The following is an 18,734-nucleotide window of genomic DNA, read 5'->3' on the forward strand; positions in this document are numbered from 1 at the left end:
TTTAAAAAACAATTTCAACAATCGAAGCGAAAGGATATGAAATTGTTTCGTGTCCACAATCGCTTCTGGCCAATTAAGGCGTTTACTACTTTTACCGGATTTCCTTTTTGTAAATTGATCAAATCCAAATCCCCAGACGTATCCGTTTGTCCGAATGATACACGAAAAGATACACGGGGCCCGTTTTCATGGCCGTTGCTTTCCCTCCAGCTCGAAAGTGAACTACCAGTGAAAGTAATAACCCCGAATCCATATTGAACTAGGATCGGCCGGCTTTCTGCGAGGGGCCCATGCGAAAAGTATCCTCATGAATATTCTCGTGAAATAACTGATCGTAGGATTATAATTTGAAGATCGTATTTCACAAAATTTGACTCCCACGAGAGGAAGCCCTGCATTTATCAATGAACCTTTTAAGAATCCGTAAATAAATCAACAGCTATACCAATCAAACAACACAATATATTTTATACAACGTACAAAACGTTCCTTATCAAAATTTCACAAGTAGCCGCCAAACTACAAATCATATTCATACAAAATTGAAACAATGTATTTTATTAAAACCTTATTAATTATATTTTTAAATTGAAACAGTAATTATTCATAGTTATTTTCGTCTATGACAAAACGATTAGATAGGCTGTATCACCAGGATACAGAGACCGTGATATCAACGTGACAATAGCCCCTTGGAAAATCAGGACGTTCTGTAACATTCTGTTAATTATTTACTTCTAAATTTTCAATTAATGGTCGACATATTATCTGAAGAAGTTCGTTTGTATATTTTTATAATATATTAATTTGTATGGAATAAGTGAAAATATTGGTCAGTTTTTATTTGTGATTGTTCTAGTCAGCAGATAACCCAATATACGGAAAATGTATAAAGAAGTTTGAGAAATTTAAATTATTATAAGTGGTTTAAAGTAAACTAGGAGCTGTAAAATCTAGGGCAATTTTTTTATTAGGGTTTCAAATAATTTAAAGATCGTCTATGTTCTGCTATTTTGTCAGTTTGTGCGTTGTGTGTCCTTTTTCCTACAGTTTGCGAAAATAATTCAAATTCAATAGTTTTAGTGGTCCTCTCGACCAATTAATATATATCAATTAATTAAGGTTTTTAGATGAGATAAAAAGTCAGTGTCACGAGCGGGATTCGAACCCACGATCTTCGGCTAGATACGCCGCTGCTCTACCACTTGAGCTTTCGTGACCTCGATTCACTCGGACACTAACTTCCCATCTCAACCACACCTTTTGAATTTTCCCTCCTTTTTGGCATTTTTCAAATGTCGTGTAATCGGATTGGATTCTCGACGACAACTGAAATGGCCACGGAGAGCTTTAGTGAGGTATACTTCATGATTGAAATTGAAATCGGTTATGTTAATTTTATAAGGAAAAGTGAACCTTTCAATTTTTCGAAATCAGAAATGTAGAATCATGAAAGAAGGATCATCACAAATAGAAAAATCAGTTTATGTTGATTAATAAGATCGATGTTACTGACCAGCAAATCTTTACAATTTAGCATGGATAGTGGTAAGGTATGAGGTCGATTAGGTATTTATCGATTGCCAAAATTTCGGCTTATATTTGACCATCCTCAGCCCTAAAATATAATGTGGTTATAGTAAATAAATCGATCAATAACAGAAATATCGGGAGGCGTCGGTGTCCGCAACGGTTTAGTCGTTGACACGGTGCTCATCTCTGTAAGGTAAAGGTCCCGGGTTCGAATCCGGCGGCCCTGCGCTTTGTTTCAAAAACCTGTTTTTTTGTTTTGAGGGTTGATATAACTATGGTGTATACCTGCGAACTCTCGTAAAAAAATTTTACTTACTATACTTAACGAACAGAAAAACCGGTACAGATTAGAGCCACGATAAAAAAATATGCCAATGAGAATTCATCCAATAAAAAAATCAGTAAATATTGTTCAATAACAGAAATATCGATCCTTCGCCAACAAGGAAATGAGTTCAGATTGGCATCACAAATTTAAAAAATTAGGTACGACGCATGTACCTATTTTTTTAAATTTGTGATGCCAATCTGAACTCATTTCCTTGCGAAGGACCGATATTTCTGTTATTGAACAATATTTACTGACAATTAATTAAGGTTTTTAGTTGAGATGAAAAAACGTTAATGGCATGAGCGGGATTCGAACCCACGATCTTCGGCTAGATACGCCGCTGCTCTACCACTTGAGCTATCGTGACCTCGATCCACTCGGACACCAACTTCCCATCTCAACCCCCACCTTTTTGAATTTTCCCTCCTTTTTGCCATTTTTTAATGTCGTGTAATCAGGATTCGATTCTCGCGACAAATGAAACGGCCACAGAGAACTTTAGTTAAGGAATACTTCATTTTTATTTATTAAATTCACTAGTTTTAGTGGCCATTAATAATAATAATTATTATTATTATTTTCAACTCGAAGACAATCGCGGAAGTTTAAAAGCTCACTTAAATAAAATAAAAAAGATAATAACGCGAACAAGTATGGTAAGGACACCATGATCTCATTTTCGCCGGACAATAAATTCCGTTCTCGTCAAGGACTTAATTTCCAAGTCGAACCCAACGACAACTGTCAAAACCAATGAACATAAAACAAATCGGTATTTTTCCCAACGGATTCGATAATCGGGGACGTGTAGGCCTGGGAGAAAGTGCCTTAGGGTCTCTTCCCATAAACAAGAGGCGTCCAGTGAGAGGAGGTTTAGGAATTTCTCGCCCTTTAAGCTAAACAAGAATTACAAAACAAAACAACTTTACACAATAGAAAAAAAAATCAAACTCTAATTTATAATGCACTTTATTGCCAAATATCTTAATTTCTAGTTTTCCAATGTAATATATATATTGTTGAAAATTGTTCGGATTATGATGGTGAATTATAAGTGGTAAATTTTTAATGAATAGATTTAAAAGCAGGATTCCACCTTAGAATAACAGTTAGGTGCATCTCGTAGGTGCATGTTTACCTTGACCCTCACATACCTTAGCCGTTAGCCTATTTCCTGCTTTACGAGTCCGATCCAATTTAATTAATTCAGGCGTGTTTTTCTCAGTACGTCTTTTCCTATTGCATATTATCAACACGAGATCTCCGGGTGTATTTCCCTGTACGCACCTGTATTTAGGGCGGGGATGACACACATGATTTCGTCGAGAAACCTCGTTTGCGTATATGTCTTGCGGGCTGAATATGAAAAAAGGAGGGCGGTCTCGAACGGTTGACCTATTGTTTCGAGGGGGCGGAATATGTGTACGAATAAATGAACCTAACGAAATGCGATATGACACACATTCATATATTCCATGACACAAAGCGATTAGCTATTCTAATGTCTTCGATTCCAATTAGAAAAGTCGGAACATATTTTCATATATTTGTTTGTAGTTAACAGGTTTTGTAAACAATTTAACAAGAGTTCTATTATGTTAGGGGTAACAAAACCATATACAGAACGTAAAAATTTGAAAGTATGGTACAGAAATGATAGGTCAAGTAAATTTGAATTTAACGCTGCTATCTTTCGGATTTGATTCATACTATTTTGGGGTACATTTAGCGTTAAATTGCGTGGTCCTCTGTTTTAACCCAACCTAGATACCTCCCGAGATTTATCCTTGAATTCTGTATTCCTTTAATTCTGTATTCCTTTGTGATTTAACCCTACATAGATACATCCTTAAATTTATCTTTAAATTCTGTGGACCTTTGTGATTTAACCTTATCGAGTTACCGTTCTGCATTTAGTCTTAAGTTATGTGTCCCTATTTGATACTAACTAGATATTTCCCTAATTTTATTCTTAAATTCTGTGGTCGTTTGTGATTTAACGATACCTAGTTACTTCCCGAGATTTATCCTTAAATTCTTTGTTCCTTTGTGATTTAACCTTACTCGGTTACCTCCCCAAATTCATCTTTAAATTCTGTATTCCTTTGTTATTTAACCCTACATAGATACCTCCTTAAATTCATCTTTAAATTCTGTGGTCCTTTGTGATTTAACCTTACCTACTAGTTACCGTTCTGCATTTAGTGTTAAGTTATTTGTTCCTATGTGATTTAACCCTACCTAGATACTTCCCTAATTGTATTCTTAAATTCTGTGTCGTTTGTGATTTAACCTTACCTAGTTACCTCCCGAGATTTATCCTTAAATTCTTTGTTCCTTTGTGATTTAACCTTACCCAGTTACCTCCCTAAGTTTATCTTTAAATTCTGTGTTCCTATGTGATTTAACCCTACATAGATACCTCCTTAAATTTATCTTTAACAAGTTTAAATCCTTTGTGTTTTAACCTTACCTAGTTACCTCCCGAAATGTAGCCTTAAATTCTGTGTCCTTCTATGATTTAACCCTGCCTAGATACTGTTCTGCATGTAGTCTTAAATTATGTGGTCCTATATGATTCAACCCTACCTTATACTTCCCTAATTTTATCCTTAATTTATGTGGTCGTTTGTGATTTAACCTTACCTAGTTACCTCCCAAGATTTATCCTTAAATTGTGTGGTTCTTTGTGATTTGTCCTTACCTAGTAACCTCCCTAAATTTATCTTTAAATTCCGTCGTCCTTTGTGATTTAACCTTACTTAGTTACTACCCTAAATTTATACTTAAATTGTGTGGTCGTTTGTGATTTAACCCTACTTAGAGGTAAGCCACTGCATTTAACATTAAATTCTTTGGCCCTTTGTGACAACCCACCCTACCTAATACTGTACCTACCCTTCAATTATGTATTCCTTTGTGATTTAACCATACCTTTATTGATCCTTAAATTCTGTGATTCATCCCTACCTAGATACCTCATAGCATTGAACCTTAAATTCTGTAAACCTTTGTGATTTAACCCTACCTAGATACCTTGTTGCCAACTACCATGGAAAATAAACACCCCTTTAAAAATAGCAGTTTCCTTGTTACCTCGCTAATTCTTTGGCTCTCCAAGATGCAGTATTTTAAGCCAAGACTTCTCAATCAGGTCTCTGCTTGTTTTAGAACAAGTAAGCTTTTTTCTTTGTATTTGTTCAAAATTTTTTTTATACTTTCCGGCGTTTTTAATGATAGTATTGACTCGATAAATACTGCTATCTTTCTTTGTGTGCAAATTTCTCCAATCCTCTAATAAACATCTTGGCACCTATTTATTACTTTCCCCTGGCAATGGAGGTTTATTAGGCACTTCCGTCATAAACCAAGGGCATAAACACGGGAAAACGCACAGACCATAATTAATTTCTTTTACAAGTGCATTTCTTCTTCTGTCTAGGATATCGCTGGATGAATAGAATAGACGTTTTCTTTTAATTTATCGAGCCTTCTAGCGTAATTAGAACATTCGTCTTTATGGCGTTGAAATCACTCTCGGGACCGGCTTTACATCCTTGATTTTATTGATCCTCACTAAAGAGGCTGTTTTTTAACGTTTTTTTTAATTTATTTTATTACTTCCTCTCAGGCTGGTAGTTTTTCAAGGAGAATCGTCTATTAAAAATAAAATATAAATTGAGGGCGTACAAGATAAAAAAACAGAATCATTTACGAGACAGGGAAATAATTTTCAATAGGCAGATAATTAAACAGTAGAATAATTGACAATATTGAGAACATAAGTTATCGATTAAAACTTTTAACTTTAGAGATAAAGTTCCGTTATTTATTCCGTTACATTTAAATGACTCTAACAAGTAAATAATAAAAAAAACTCCTGGTACTTATATAAAGTGATTAAGTTCATGTTGCTACGTGTTCTGCATATATTACTTGATTAGCATAAAGATAGTAAACCGAATGGATGTTGTAGTGCATGTAATGGAAAGTAATAAAGGATTAAAAATTAAACACGGATCGGCGGTTTTCAGCACTGGTCGGATCGGACCATTGACCATTGACCATCGGAACTTCCGGGGAGGAGGTTTGTGGTCTCGAGCGTGCCTTTTGGGCATTGTCTTCTAGGAAATCTGTGACTGTGACGGCGTCAGGCGTCAGTTTTTTTCATCGTAAAAACTAAAAAAGGTCAGCATCAGGACCGGGAACAGTCTCATTACACATCGGTAGACTCTAATTTGCAACAGACTACCGCCCGGACTGGTTCCAAACACGCGTTTATAGCCGAGCTTACGTGTTTGTAACTGAAGTTCTTTTTTTGTTAACGAGCTTTAATCGGGGGTTATTATGCGAGATCTACCACCAAGGTCGGAAACGGTCGAGTCTTTTCAGAACCAATTTTCCGTCTAATTATTATCCATTAATTTGATAATTGGATATAAGTGCAAGTTATCTCATTATGCCTTTTTGTAAAGAAAGCCCGAATTGGGCGTTTACGATGGATTTTGTACAAGGTGACACACGGGCCAATTTTCTCCTTTATTTCCCATAATTTGCGGATATTCTAAAGGTCGTCAAATTACGTCAAAATTTCTTATTTACGCGGGTTAGGTTTGATTTAATCAGTAACTGTTGTTTCTATGCCTTAGGCAAAATATGATACTTTTTTCAAGCGAAAGGCGAAGAGTTAAATGGGTTAATAATAGTGTAGGAGACTTCAAAGAAAAACTATAAGAAAGAAAGAGAAACCTAAAAATTATGCTAAACACAACCGATTGAAAAATTAGCCTTGAGCTTCCAACATTGGTATTAGTTACCTAATTTCATAGGCATTCCATCCTAGATGTCCCTTTTTAGAAAATCATCCGCGGATGATTTCTCATTTACTGAACTATCCATTTGCAATTTGACTTTCGCTCTTCTTCAAAATAAAAATCAAAATAAGGCCAAACGGGGTTAATTATTACTGACTCATTTAACACTACTTTTTAATATTCGTGCGGCCATTTTGGCTAGAATTTCATGAAAGCCTGAAATTTACTCATACTAGTATTTAAACATCATGGGGCCACTTCTTTAAAAAAAAAAAAAAATCAAGTCAATTGACCTCCTTACGAACCTCTTCAATTTAATTAGATAAGATTCAAAGTTTCGTAGCAGGAAATAATTTAATAAAGCCTGAACAGTTTGCATTTTCAAACAAAAAATACCACTGATGCTGTAATGAATTGTATATCCTTCTTGATATCTTCCTATTTACACAAGAGAAACCAAGCAGTTAAATTATCCAATAAATTCTCCCAGTTTGAAACTTTTATAAACGATTTGTCTGTAAATCAGAGCCTTTTTGCCACTAACAAAAAAAAATTAATTAAGGCTTGAGTTTACAATAAACTGATAACTAAATATTTACACAAACAGGCAGTAAAATTATCCAATAAATTCTCCCAGCTTATAATAATAAATAAATATTAGTGTTGCTCAAGGGTCAATCTTGGGACCTCTACTATTGTTCATCATTTTCATAAACGATTTGCCTTTAAATCAGAGGATTCTTGACCCTTTTTGCTATTGAAGCAGCTAGCAAAAGAAACAATTTAATGAAAGCTTGAATTTATAACAAAACTGATATCTTCATATTTATACAATAGAAAACAGGCAGAAAAATTTTCCAATAAATTTTCCCAGCTTGAATAAATAATTAACAGTGTTGCTCACAGGGCAATCTTGTTACTGCTACTTCTGTTTATCATTTTCATAAGATTTGTCTTTCTTCTTCTTCTTCTTCTTCTTCTTCTTCTTGTAACTTTTTGCTAACAAAAGAGACAATTTAATTAAGGCTTGAGCTTACAACATAAGCACAATAAATAAATTATCGTTATTCCTCGAGGGTCAATCTTTGGACCTCTAGTGTTCACCATTTTTATAAACGAGTTGTCTTTAAATCAGAAAAGAGACAATTTAATAAAGGCTTGAGCTTACAACAAACTGACATTTAAATATTTACACAGTAGCAAGCAGACAGTCGATTTTTCCAATCAATTCTCCCAGCTTGAAGAAATACCTATTATTGTTGCTCAGGGGTCAATCTTTGGGCCTCTACAGTTCACTATTTTTATAAACAATTTGTTTTTAAATCAGAGAGTTCTTGTCATTGTCATTGTCTTTTGCTAACAAAAGAGACAATTTAATTAAGGCTTGAACTTACAACAGACTGATATCTAAATATTTACACAAACAGGCAGTAAAATTATCCAATAAATTCTCCCAGCTTATAATAATAAATAAATATTAGTGTTGCTCAAGAGTCAATCTTGGGACCTCTACTATTGTTCATCATTTTCATAAACGATTCGCCTTTAAATCAGAGGATTCTTGACCCTTTTTGCTATTGAAGCAGCTAGCAAAAGAAACAATTTAACTAAAGCTTAAGCTTACAACAAAATTAATATCTTCATATTCTACACAATAAAAAAACAGGCAGTCGAGATATCCAATAAATTCTCCCAGCATGAAGAAATAACTATCGGTGTTGCTCGGGGTTCAATCTTGGGACTTCTACTACTGTTAGTCATTTCTTAAACAGTTTGCCTTTAAATCAGAGGATTCTTGACACTTTTTGCTATTGAAGCGGCTAGCAAAAGAAACAATTTAATGAAAGCTTGAATTTATAACAAAACTGATATCTTCATATTTATCCAATAAATTCTCCCAGCTTGAATAAATAATTAACAGTGTTGCTCACAGGGCAATCTTGGGACTTCTGCTACTGTTCATCATTTTCATAAGATTTCTTATTCTTCTTCTTCTTTTTGTAACTTTTTGCTAACAAAAGTGACAATTTAATTAAGGCTTGAGTTCACAACAAACGGATACCTTAAATATTTACACAATAGAAAGCAGGTTGTCAAATTATCCAATAAATTCTCCCAGCTTGCAGACATAACTATTGTTATTCCTCGAGGGTCAATCTTTGGATCTCTACTGTTCACCATTTTTATACGTTTAAACGATTTGCCTTTAAATCAGAGGATCCTTGACAGTTTTTGCTATTGAAGCGCCTAGCAAAAGAAACATTTAATTAAAACTTTAGCTTATAACAAAACTGATATCTTCATATTTACACAATAGAAAACAAGAAGTGAAATTATCCAATAAATTCTTTCAGCTTGAATAAATAATTGTCAGTGTTGCTTGGGAGTCAATCTTTGGACCTTTACTGTTCACCATTTTTATAAGCCAGTGGTCTTTAAATCTGATTGTTTTTGTCACATTTTGCTAACAAAAGAGACAATTTTATTAAGGCTTGAGCTTACCACAAACTGATATTTAAATATTTACACAATAGCAAGCAGGCAGTCGAGTTATCCAAGAAATTCTCCCAGCTTGAAGAAATAACTATTGTTGTTGCTCAGGGGTCAATCTTTGGACCTCTACTGTTCATCATTTTCATAAACGATTTGCCTTTAAATCAGAGGATTCTTGACACTTTTTGCTATTGAAGCAGCTAGAAAAAGAAACAATTTAATAAGGTTGAGCTTATAACAAAATTGATATCTTCATATTAAATTCTCCCAGCTTGAAGAAATAACTATTACTGTTGGTCAGGGGTCAATCTTGGGACCTCTTCTGTTCTTCATTTTCATAAACGATTTGCCTTTAAATCAGAGGATTCTTGACACTTTTTGCTATTGAAGGAGCTAGCAAAAAGAAACAATTTTATAAGATTGAGCTTATAACAAAATTGATATCTTCACATTAAATTCTCCCAGCTTGAATAACTATCTATACAAATAACTATCGGTGTTGCTCAGGGGACAATCTTCGGACCTCTATTCAGTTATAATAGTTTTCTTTTCATCTTTTCTTTGATTGTTCCTTTTATCTCTTTCTAAGTTATGATTTCTAGGCATCTGCAGCTTTTACCCATTTATCTTTATCATCTCTCATAATATGCCCTACCCATTTTCATTTCACTGATTGAACTCAGTGTTCTTATGTCTTGCACTTTTGTCTGTTGCTGTATTTTTGTGCTTTTCTTTAGTTTTTTATCTTTGTACCTGTGAAGTTCCTTTCTGAGGCTCTTTTAAAGCTCTTTGAGTCGTTTCTAGGGTCTCTTCTGTGCCAGTAATTTGATCTGTAGATAAGACATTTCACTTGTCCAGCACCTTTCATTTTATAGGATATATTATTATTTTAATAATTTCTTTTAAGTCCCAGTATTTCTTTCAAGATATGGTTGGTCTTCTTGCTAAATCCTTTCCTGTTCTATTCTTGAAACTCAATCTATCCTAAATAATTGGTTTCCATAAAGTATTGTAGTTTTCTTCCCTCTGTCTGGTTGTCTTTTTATTTTGGTTCATTTTGCAGGTGTTTGAAGACTTTCTTTTTCCAATCATGTATGTTTCGTGAAGTTTCAGGAGTTTCTGTAAATATTATGATGTCATGTACAAAATGAAGAAGCGTGTCTTCTCTCCTTCCCTGTATAGTTCCATCTTGCTGAGTCTTACACTTTGTTTTATACCCCTTGTCCATGTTTGATGTCAAAATATTCTCCAATAATTAATTTAGAGTATTTGCACATTTCTTTAATTATTCTCAGGATTTTTGAGGTGTATTTTGCTTCCTCAGGGTTAAATAAATGTGTTGTAGGAAAAGAGCTAAACACCTTTTTGTATTCCAAAAAAGCCATACATATAAACTTTCAGGTTATACTTTGGGTATAAGTGTTAGCTAAGATAAATTTAAAACAAAAAAAGAACGTTTTTTATGTTTTCTCTGCTAATTTAAAAATGTGTTCGTTAAAAAAACAAATTTTGCTATTTTATTTTTTTGTTGTTAGGACGATGAGCCGCCCGAAATTACATACTGCGTCGTCGACCAAACCGGTACCCTTTCCCTCCAGACTCTCACCCCTACTCAGCCGATTCCTCCTGAGGATGAACTCAACCTCAAATTTTCTGAGCTGGTTGACGAGCTCGACCTCACAGCACCAAACAAAGCTGCGATGCTGGCATTGCCCAAGGAGAAAAAATGGCAAATCTACTGCAGTCAGAAAAAAGTATTATAATAGTGTCACAATAATGATTATAAAATTATAATAATATTTTTCTTTAGGATATCGAAGGACAACAAACAGATTTATCACAGTTGCCAGAAAATTACATCGAAGCAATGAAGAACTTGTCACTTACTCCGGCCAATGAGTGCGATGCGCTTGATGATTTACAATTGGCGACGGCAACGAGGACCCTAGATGGCGTGAAGACTGCATTGAGGACTCAGCCTCACAGTTTTGTACAGGGTTTTCTTGAATCCGGCGGTCTCACGTCCCTTCTGGCACTTCTCGATGGAATGGACTACACGACATCGCAGTCGACCGTACACACCTCGCTCATTGGATGTGTGAAAGCGCTTATGAACAACTCAACCGGGCGTTCACATGTCCTCGCTCATCCCACCGCAATCCAAACTATTGCAAGAAGCCTAAGTTCAGAAAACATCAAAACTAAAATTGCCGCGTTAGAAATTTTAGGAGCTGTATGTCTCGTGCCAGGAGGGCATAAAAAGGTCCTTGATGCCATGACTCACTACCAGGCTTTCACTTCTGAGCGATGCAGATTTCAAGTATGAAAATGTTTATAATTTAACAATGTTTAATTTTTAAATACTTAATCTACTTGAATTTAACAATTTATTCAAAATTTGCATCCTATAGATTAATATTTGATTTGTTACTTTTTTAAGGGCATCATCAATGATCTAGACCGATGGACTGGTCTATACCGAGATGAGGTGAATCTCAAAACGGCAATAATGTCTTTTGTAAATGCAGTACTTAGCTATGGGCCAGGTCAGGAGAATCTCGAGTTTCGTTTACACCTTCGCTATGAGTTCATGATGCTTGGGATACAGCACGTCATTGAAAAACTGAGAAAGCACGACAATCAAAACCTTGACAGGCACATAGATTTTTTTGAGATGCTCAGAAAAGAAGATGAGAAAGAGCTAGAGAGAAAATTCAATGTGGTAATAGAGCTAAATTTTTCAAATTATTTTGCTTTTAGATATTTGAATTGAGACTAGAATTTAAAAAAATGGTTTCTTTTTTTAGGACAAAGATTTTGATCTGACCAGTGCGACCTCGATGTTTGAAGTGGTAAGAAGGAAACTTAGCCATACCGCTGCGTATCCACATTTGCTCTCACTACTCCAGCATTTTCTTTTACTTCCATGTCCGTATTTACCATTTTTAAAATGAAATTTTCCATATTAATGGTTATTTGTTTGTTTAGTGGATTACGGAAGCCAGCCCCAGCATTGGCTCCTCTTTGATAGGATTGTACAGCAAATCGTGACACAGACTGACAACGGAACGAACCACGACGTGTCAATCGTAGACATAAATGTCAAAGAGATTGTTCAATTGTAATTATTTTTATTGCATTTTTTGTAATTTAGATCCTAAACGTATATTTTGCCCAGGTTGGTGAAAGAAGAAGAATTGATTGCTGCAAGAACAAAAGCAGAAGAGCTTGAGAAAGAAAATACTGAAATGGCAAGCAAACTCGCTAAGAAAGAGCAGGAGCTGGACCAAAAGATACAAGAAAAAGTATGCAATATATTTTTACTCAAACGTACAAAAATAAATTTTGTTATTTTATCATAAAATCCATTGGTTAATAATAGTGTAAGTCTTTAAACAATTTTTAAATTAATTGTAGGAAGACTTAGAAGCTAGTATGGTAAGGACTAAAGAGAGGCTTGAAAAAGAGACAGCTGCACATTTAGAAACAAGGCAGAAAGTATCGGCACTTGAAGACTCTGCAGCAGAACTTCAACATAGATTGGAGCTTGAAGAGAGGGAAAGAAGGCGACTTGAAGTGTTGCTGAGTGAAGGAAGCCTGCCTGATGATACCAAGGTATAATTAAAAAAATAAATAAATAAATAAATAAGTGGTTTTTGAAACTTTCCATATTTTAAATTGTTTGAATTGTTCTAAATAGGCTGAAGGGTTGAACATGGTCAATGGTCATCATCATTTACCACCACCTCCACCTCCACCTCCTGCTGCGCCATTGCCACCGCCGCCACCTCCTCCAACGGCGTTGGCACCACCCGGCCCTCCTGTCCTTTCAGCTAACCCACCACCGCCTCAGCAGACAGTGAGACCAGCCAAGAACGTGCCAAAGCCGTCGAACCCACTGAAGTCGTTCAACTGGTCCAAGCTCCCTGACACAAAACTTTCCGGTACTGTATGGACCGAACTGGACGACACCAAGCTCTACAACTGTATGGACCTTGAAAGCATCGATCGCCTTTTCTGCGCCTACCAGAAAAACGGTGTTGCTGTGAGTATCTAAAATTACATATAAAAAAATGGATTTTTTTCTCATCATATATATTCCTTATCAAGTCATCGATATATTTGAAGATGTTATATAATTAAAATTTCTAGGGGTTTAAACGTAAAAGTCAAGAAGACGATTTAGAAAATTGTGAATCTCAGAAGGTTGTAAGTTCTAAGATTTATTTTCCACTGCCTATCAACCATCAAAACCTATCATTTGCAATAATTTTGCAGTTTCATATTTTATTTCTTTAAATATAGAATAATATATTTTTATAGATAGCAATTATAGATAGATTTGACAAAGAAACAAAATTAGCGTTTATTTTTGTTTTTCTGTTATATAGCACTATAACTATAAGTTGATAAACCATAGTGATCCCATTTTAATTTTATGATGGTTAAAAAGGGGAAAGAGTACTGTTTAAAGAAAATATTGTACTGATCGTTTCTATTCATCCTGGCTCATCATCTTCACTTTCTTTGTCATTTTAACCAAATTTAGTGGTCAAACTGTTAGTTTTTCTGTATGTGTATACTTTTCCCTTTTTAAGGTTCTAATGGTAAACCAGGATGATCATAGATGATCTATGGCAAACATTTAACGATCATTCTTTTTTTTAACACGATATCTTTTCAAATCTTTCAAATTTTCTATCCCATTTTTATCCAATTTATGATACAATTTTAAATGTAAATTTTTTTCAACTTAATTTTTATTCTGTTGAATGAATTAGAATACACGAAAAAAAGTAACGGTTGAATTAGTTGTAGAAAACTTATCTCATTTATCCAAATTTTGAATACAGAATTAATTTTACTTGTAGCAACATTGAGTAAACCAAGAAAAACAAAAAATTTTATTTGAAATTTAACGGTAAATAACGACTTTGTCCGTGTATTTAATATTATTTAACCCCTTTTTTTTATTGTTTTGAAGAAAGTCATTTCATTGTCAAATGTTTAAATTCTAAGCTTTTAATTTTTTTCCAGAATGAAGGTTCAATTGAAGATTTACGTCAACTGGGAAAAAACAAAACCAAAATTCTTAGTGTAATAGACGGACGAAGGGCTCAAAATTGCACCATTTTACTTTCGAAGCTGAAACTCTCCGATGAAGAAATCACAAAGTATGATTTGATTTAGTGTAAAATAATTAAATGCAGATTTATATAAAATTAATTTGTCGCAGGGTGATCATGAGCATGGATTCGAGGGACGAACTGCCACCAGATATGGTTGAACAGCTACTCAAGTTCACGCCAAGCTCTGAAGAAGCCGCTCTGCTTGAAGAACACTCTGAGGAAATCGACAACCTCGCACGTGCCGATAGGTTTCTCTATGAAATATCAAAGATCCCTCATTACGAACAGCGCCTTAGATGTCTCCACTTTAAAAAACGGTTCTACCACTGGACGGGTGAGGTCCAACCGCGGATCAAGGCCGTTATGGAAGCATCGAGGGAGACGACTCGTTCACGCCGACTACGCAAAGTGCTTGAGGTTGTCCTCGCCCTTGGAAACTATATGAACAGGGGTGCGAGGGGAAATGCTTGCGGCTTCAGACTTGGATCGCTCAATCGACTAGCTGACACAAAGTCAAGTCAATGTAAAGGAACCACCCTTTTGCACTACTTAGTTGAAGTTTTACAAAATAAAGTAAGTTTTAATGCCTTTTTTTATTATAACACAAAAATCAAACAAAACAAAAAATCTGGATTTCTTTTGTAGTTCAAGGATGCACTGAAACTTGAAGAAGACATGCCACATGTTAAAGAAGCAGCAAAAGTCAGGTAAGTCTTTTTTGTTGTCACAATTATTAGTCTGGCAATATTTTAGGTTTTATTTTTTATTAATATCCTCAATCGAACATTATATGATTTCTCTGTGTGGTCTTCAGGGTGGCGAACCTGTAATTTGGTTATTGATCATTTTGGTCTGCCAAGTACTGCTGGAGCAAAGCAGACCAAAATGATCAGTAATGACCAAATTACTGAGTCACATAGCTTTTATTGACTGAAATTAACTCTTTTAAAGGGAATAAATGGCTGTGAGCCACCTCCAAGAGTTAAAATATTTTGAAGATTTCAGGGGAAAATCATGTTGTCATTTTTTGTAATAATCCATAATAAAAAAAATGCTTAGGAAAAATATTTTGTTGTGTATGCCTAATTGACAACATACCACAAATATTAAATAAACACAATTTCATAAAACACTTTTATGGTAACATTTGTATTTATGAATATGGGTAGATTATGTAGAAATTTCCCATTTTTCTTGAGCAATATTTGCCCAACTTTTGCAGGTCATTGAACTTTTCTTTTGATGTTGGCCACAGATCTAAAATACATCAATTTTAAAAATATAGTAATGCTTACAAACCTCTCAACCACGTATTCTCCAACAGACCCATCAGCTTTTTTTCCAACAATTTCCAAACTCCTCAAAATCATTTTGTGTGCTTAATACCCATCTTAGATACTCATAAAATCATTCACTTTCACCAATTTGTCTTCCGTCTCCATCATTCCACAATCCAGCTGTTTCAGAGTTGTTGACGCCATCTTCTCTGCACTAGAGAACAATTAGTATCGCTTGGGTGTATTCCTAGATGTAGCTATGCTTTTAATAGGGTCTAGCATCCAGGCACTTAAACGCTTCCCAGTCCTTATTGCTTATCCTGAAATCCTACCTAACCTAGTCAGATACAAGCCAGTGTCTCACAAGGGAGCATTCTTGGTCCAATCATTTACCCTGCTGACCTACTTATACATCCCAATATCATCCACGTAGCAGATGACTCGACTATTTCTTCTAACAAGCAACCTCAACTAAGAACACCTTGAGCATATGGAAGACTGGTGCAAAATGTCCAAGACAAGACTGAATGAAAAATATACTCAGTGTACGTTCACCTTGAAAAAACAGTCTTGCATTTCCAGTCAAGTTGAATACTTAGGAGTATACATAAACAGCAGACTGACATGGAATCCCCCCCACAAGACTTAAAAGACAAGTTAATAGAAGACATGGACTTCTAGGACCCAATCTGTCTTGACCATCAAAGCTATGCTAACTTTATTTTGGACAGACTGGAACTGCCAAGTTATGGCAGTTGCAGGATCCAACATCCAACATATCCAATCCTTCCAACCAAAAGTCCTCAGACAAATTGTCAAGCTTCTTACTACGTCACTAACCTTACTATCGACAATGGCATCTCTTTGTTTATTTTATAATACATGATCAAGAAACTATTACATAATTCACACTGCTTGGTATTTGATTTCAATAAGTTTTGTACCCCTGGTTTGTTCATGTAAAGAAGTAAATGAAGTAATAACACAATAGGGGGGGGGGTCCATCTATCTGTTGTGTGTTGCGGGCGAGGGGTTAAATCACTTTACAATAAATATTTTCTCCATATTATTCACAATTAAAAGTTCATGTGCTATGTCAAGATTCAAACCCACAATTGTTAGTGTGGCAAATACAAGGCCACTGCAGTCTTATAGTTTTTTTTTTTTTTTTTTTTTTTTTTTTTTTTTTTTTTTTTTTTCATGTCCTTTAATGTGTGAAACAATTTCCTAGAGCACCCTAAGTGCTAAGTGTGCTCTGGTTGATGAAGTCTGAAGGAGCTTTAGTATGGGTGTGCTGGAAGCCTGATTTACTTATTTTGACTGTTTTTGCTTTATATTTTGGGAAGTGTGCTGTAGAACACTGAATCTCAGTTTAAAAAAAAATAATGGCAGATTTTATATTGTGCTAGTCACTTTTCATCACAGGAACAACTTACTACATTTTCTAGGTTATGTTCAACTTGCCGCAAGGTTATGTCAGTGGTGTTTCATAATCGCCTATGATAACCATAATTTGCCCAACTGTTTAGAGATTTTTATCGGATCATTGAAACAATCATGTATCTTTTTGTTTGCTTACAGTCTGCAGGAGTTAGAAAAGGATATGTCACAACTCAAAGTGAACTTGAAGGAAGCTGAAAGAGAACTGGAATTCCAGAGAGTTCAACCGGTTGTTCCTGGTGACAGGTTCCTCCCTGTGATGAAAGATTTTGTCGCTGTTGCAACGTGCAGGTTGACTGAGTTGGAAGACATGTTTCATGATATGAAAACAAGGGTAAACTTGCTTTCACATTTTTTAATTTTAAAAATAATTAATAATAATGATATTATTCTGGTTAGTTTGACCGTGCTGTTCGGACATTTGGTGAAGACAACTCTTCGATACAGCCTGACGACTTTTTTGGTATCTTTGATGCCTTCCTAATATCTTTCGCTGATGCACGGACTGATAATGAGAACTGGAGAAAGCGTAAGGAGGAGGAGGAGAAACGAGCCAGGCAGGAAGCCGAGGTAAATACTCCTCCATTGAGATATTAGCCATAATTACCTTATTGACTATGCATATATAAGACAATTCGTGTACCATAAGTTGTTGTTTTGACCACTGTGTGGGCAATGGGCTCGACAGATGAGGGAGCTGATAAAGTTACGCAAGAGGAACCACAGCGTAGTGGCTGCTGCAGCGACACACGCACTCCCGAAGAAGAAAGTTGGATCTGGCAAAATTGATCAATGGGATGTCATCTTTTAAAAATACTCAAATTGAAATTGCTCTAGTCAAAATTGAGTCAAAACGGATGTTTTTAGTGCTTTAATGGTAAACATTGATTTTTAAAAAATAAATAAAATGAGGACTAAGCACTATACTGGAAAAGGAATCACTGGAATGTTTTTGGGGGCAGAGGAATTTTTATAATGTTTTTGTAATAAATTGGCACAATTTGGAATGTTTGTTTCAACACCGCATGATGTCTTTTTATTAGTTTTCTTGTTTTTAATAAAATTGTTTTTATAGATGAAGAAAAGGACTATGGAAAGAAAGAATTCAAGGACTGTTGAAAAGTCACAGCTTGGAGCTGCATTACACAACGGAATGCACAACGGCGTTCAGAATGGAAAAGGCCAGAACGGTGCTAAGGGTGAATTCGATGATCTCATATCGGCTCTGAGGACTGGCGACGTATTTGGAGAAGATAAGATTAAAAGAAGTCGCAAATCACGTTTCAACGCATCGCCACCACGACGCAACTCCCTTAACCGAGAAGATTCACGCGAACGAGTGATTTCCAGAATCCAGAGTTAATTTATGCAATCAAACCTTACCGAGATTTTATCCAATATTTTTAACACAAGATGCTAGTCGTCAAATTTATTTTATTCAAACAACCAAAGAGGTTTTACAAAATTGATTTTCTCAAATAAAGTTATTTTTATTAACTTTTCTTTTTATTGGCTCTGTTTTTTAAAATATCTTTGTATAAAAGTTTATAAAACAGAAGATTACTGTTGAAAATGGAAAGAAAATGCGATTCAACCTTAAAAAATCTTTTTTAAAAATTTATTGTTGAAAATTCCATACAGAAATGATTTGACCATGGAAAGGTTCTTAAAAATTAACTTTGTTATTTAAAGAAAACCTTAAACAAAATTTTAACAT

The 18,734-nt window shown here is 35.0% G+C and overlaps 1 protein-coding gene across 7 annotated transcripts in view; it reads left to right on the forward strand.

The window, feature by feature from the left end:
* LOC106661115 (disheveled-associated activator of morphogenesis 1) overlaps positions 1-18,514 on the forward strand; it is a 62,974-nt gene extending 44,460 nt beyond the window's left edge. For 5 of the 7 annotated variants that reach the window (XM_014384317.2, XM_014384316.2, XM_014384310.2 and 2 more), the window contains 15 exons: positions 10,707-10,925; positions 10,982-11,491; positions 11,612-11,893; positions 11,979-12,099; positions 12,160-12,292; positions 12,350-12,476; positions 12,589-12,786; positions 12,872-13,216; positions 13,324-13,380; positions 14,209-14,345; positions 14,408-14,873; positions 14,946-15,007; positions 17,159-17,351; positions 17,417-17,587; positions 18,093-18,514. In XM_014384317.2, coding sequence (XP_014239803.1) covers positions 10,707-10,925; positions 10,982-11,491; positions 11,612-11,893; positions 11,979-12,099; positions 12,160-12,292; positions 12,350-12,476; positions 12,589-12,786; positions 12,872-13,216; positions 13,324-13,380; positions 14,209-14,345; positions 14,408-14,873; positions 14,946-15,007; positions 17,159-17,351; positions 17,417-17,587; positions 18,093-18,380 — 3,309 coding nt within the window. In that variant the 3' untranslated portion in view covers positions 18,381-18,514. The remainder of the gene's footprint in view (positions 1-10,706; positions 10,926-10,981; positions 11,492-11,611; positions 11,894-11,978; positions 12,100-12,159; positions 12,293-12,349; positions 12,477-12,588; positions 12,787-12,871; positions 13,217-13,323; positions 13,381-14,208; positions 14,346-14,407; positions 14,874-14,945; positions 15,008-17,158; positions 17,352-17,416; positions 17,588-18,092) is intronic. The other 2 variants (XM_014384311.2, XM_014384314.2) reach the window with 2 other exon arrangements.
* Positions 18,515-18,734: the final 220 nt, after the last annotated feature.

The sequence above is a fragment of the Cimex lectularius genome, unplaced genomic scaffold (assembly GCF_000648675.2).
Source record: "Cimex lectularius strain Harlan isolate CLEC.00 unplaced genomic scaffold, Clec_2.1 scaffold47, whole genome shotgun sequence".
NCBI classification, from domain to species: Eukaryota; Metazoa; Arthropoda; class Insecta; order Hemiptera; family Cimicidae; genus Cimex; species Cimex lectularius.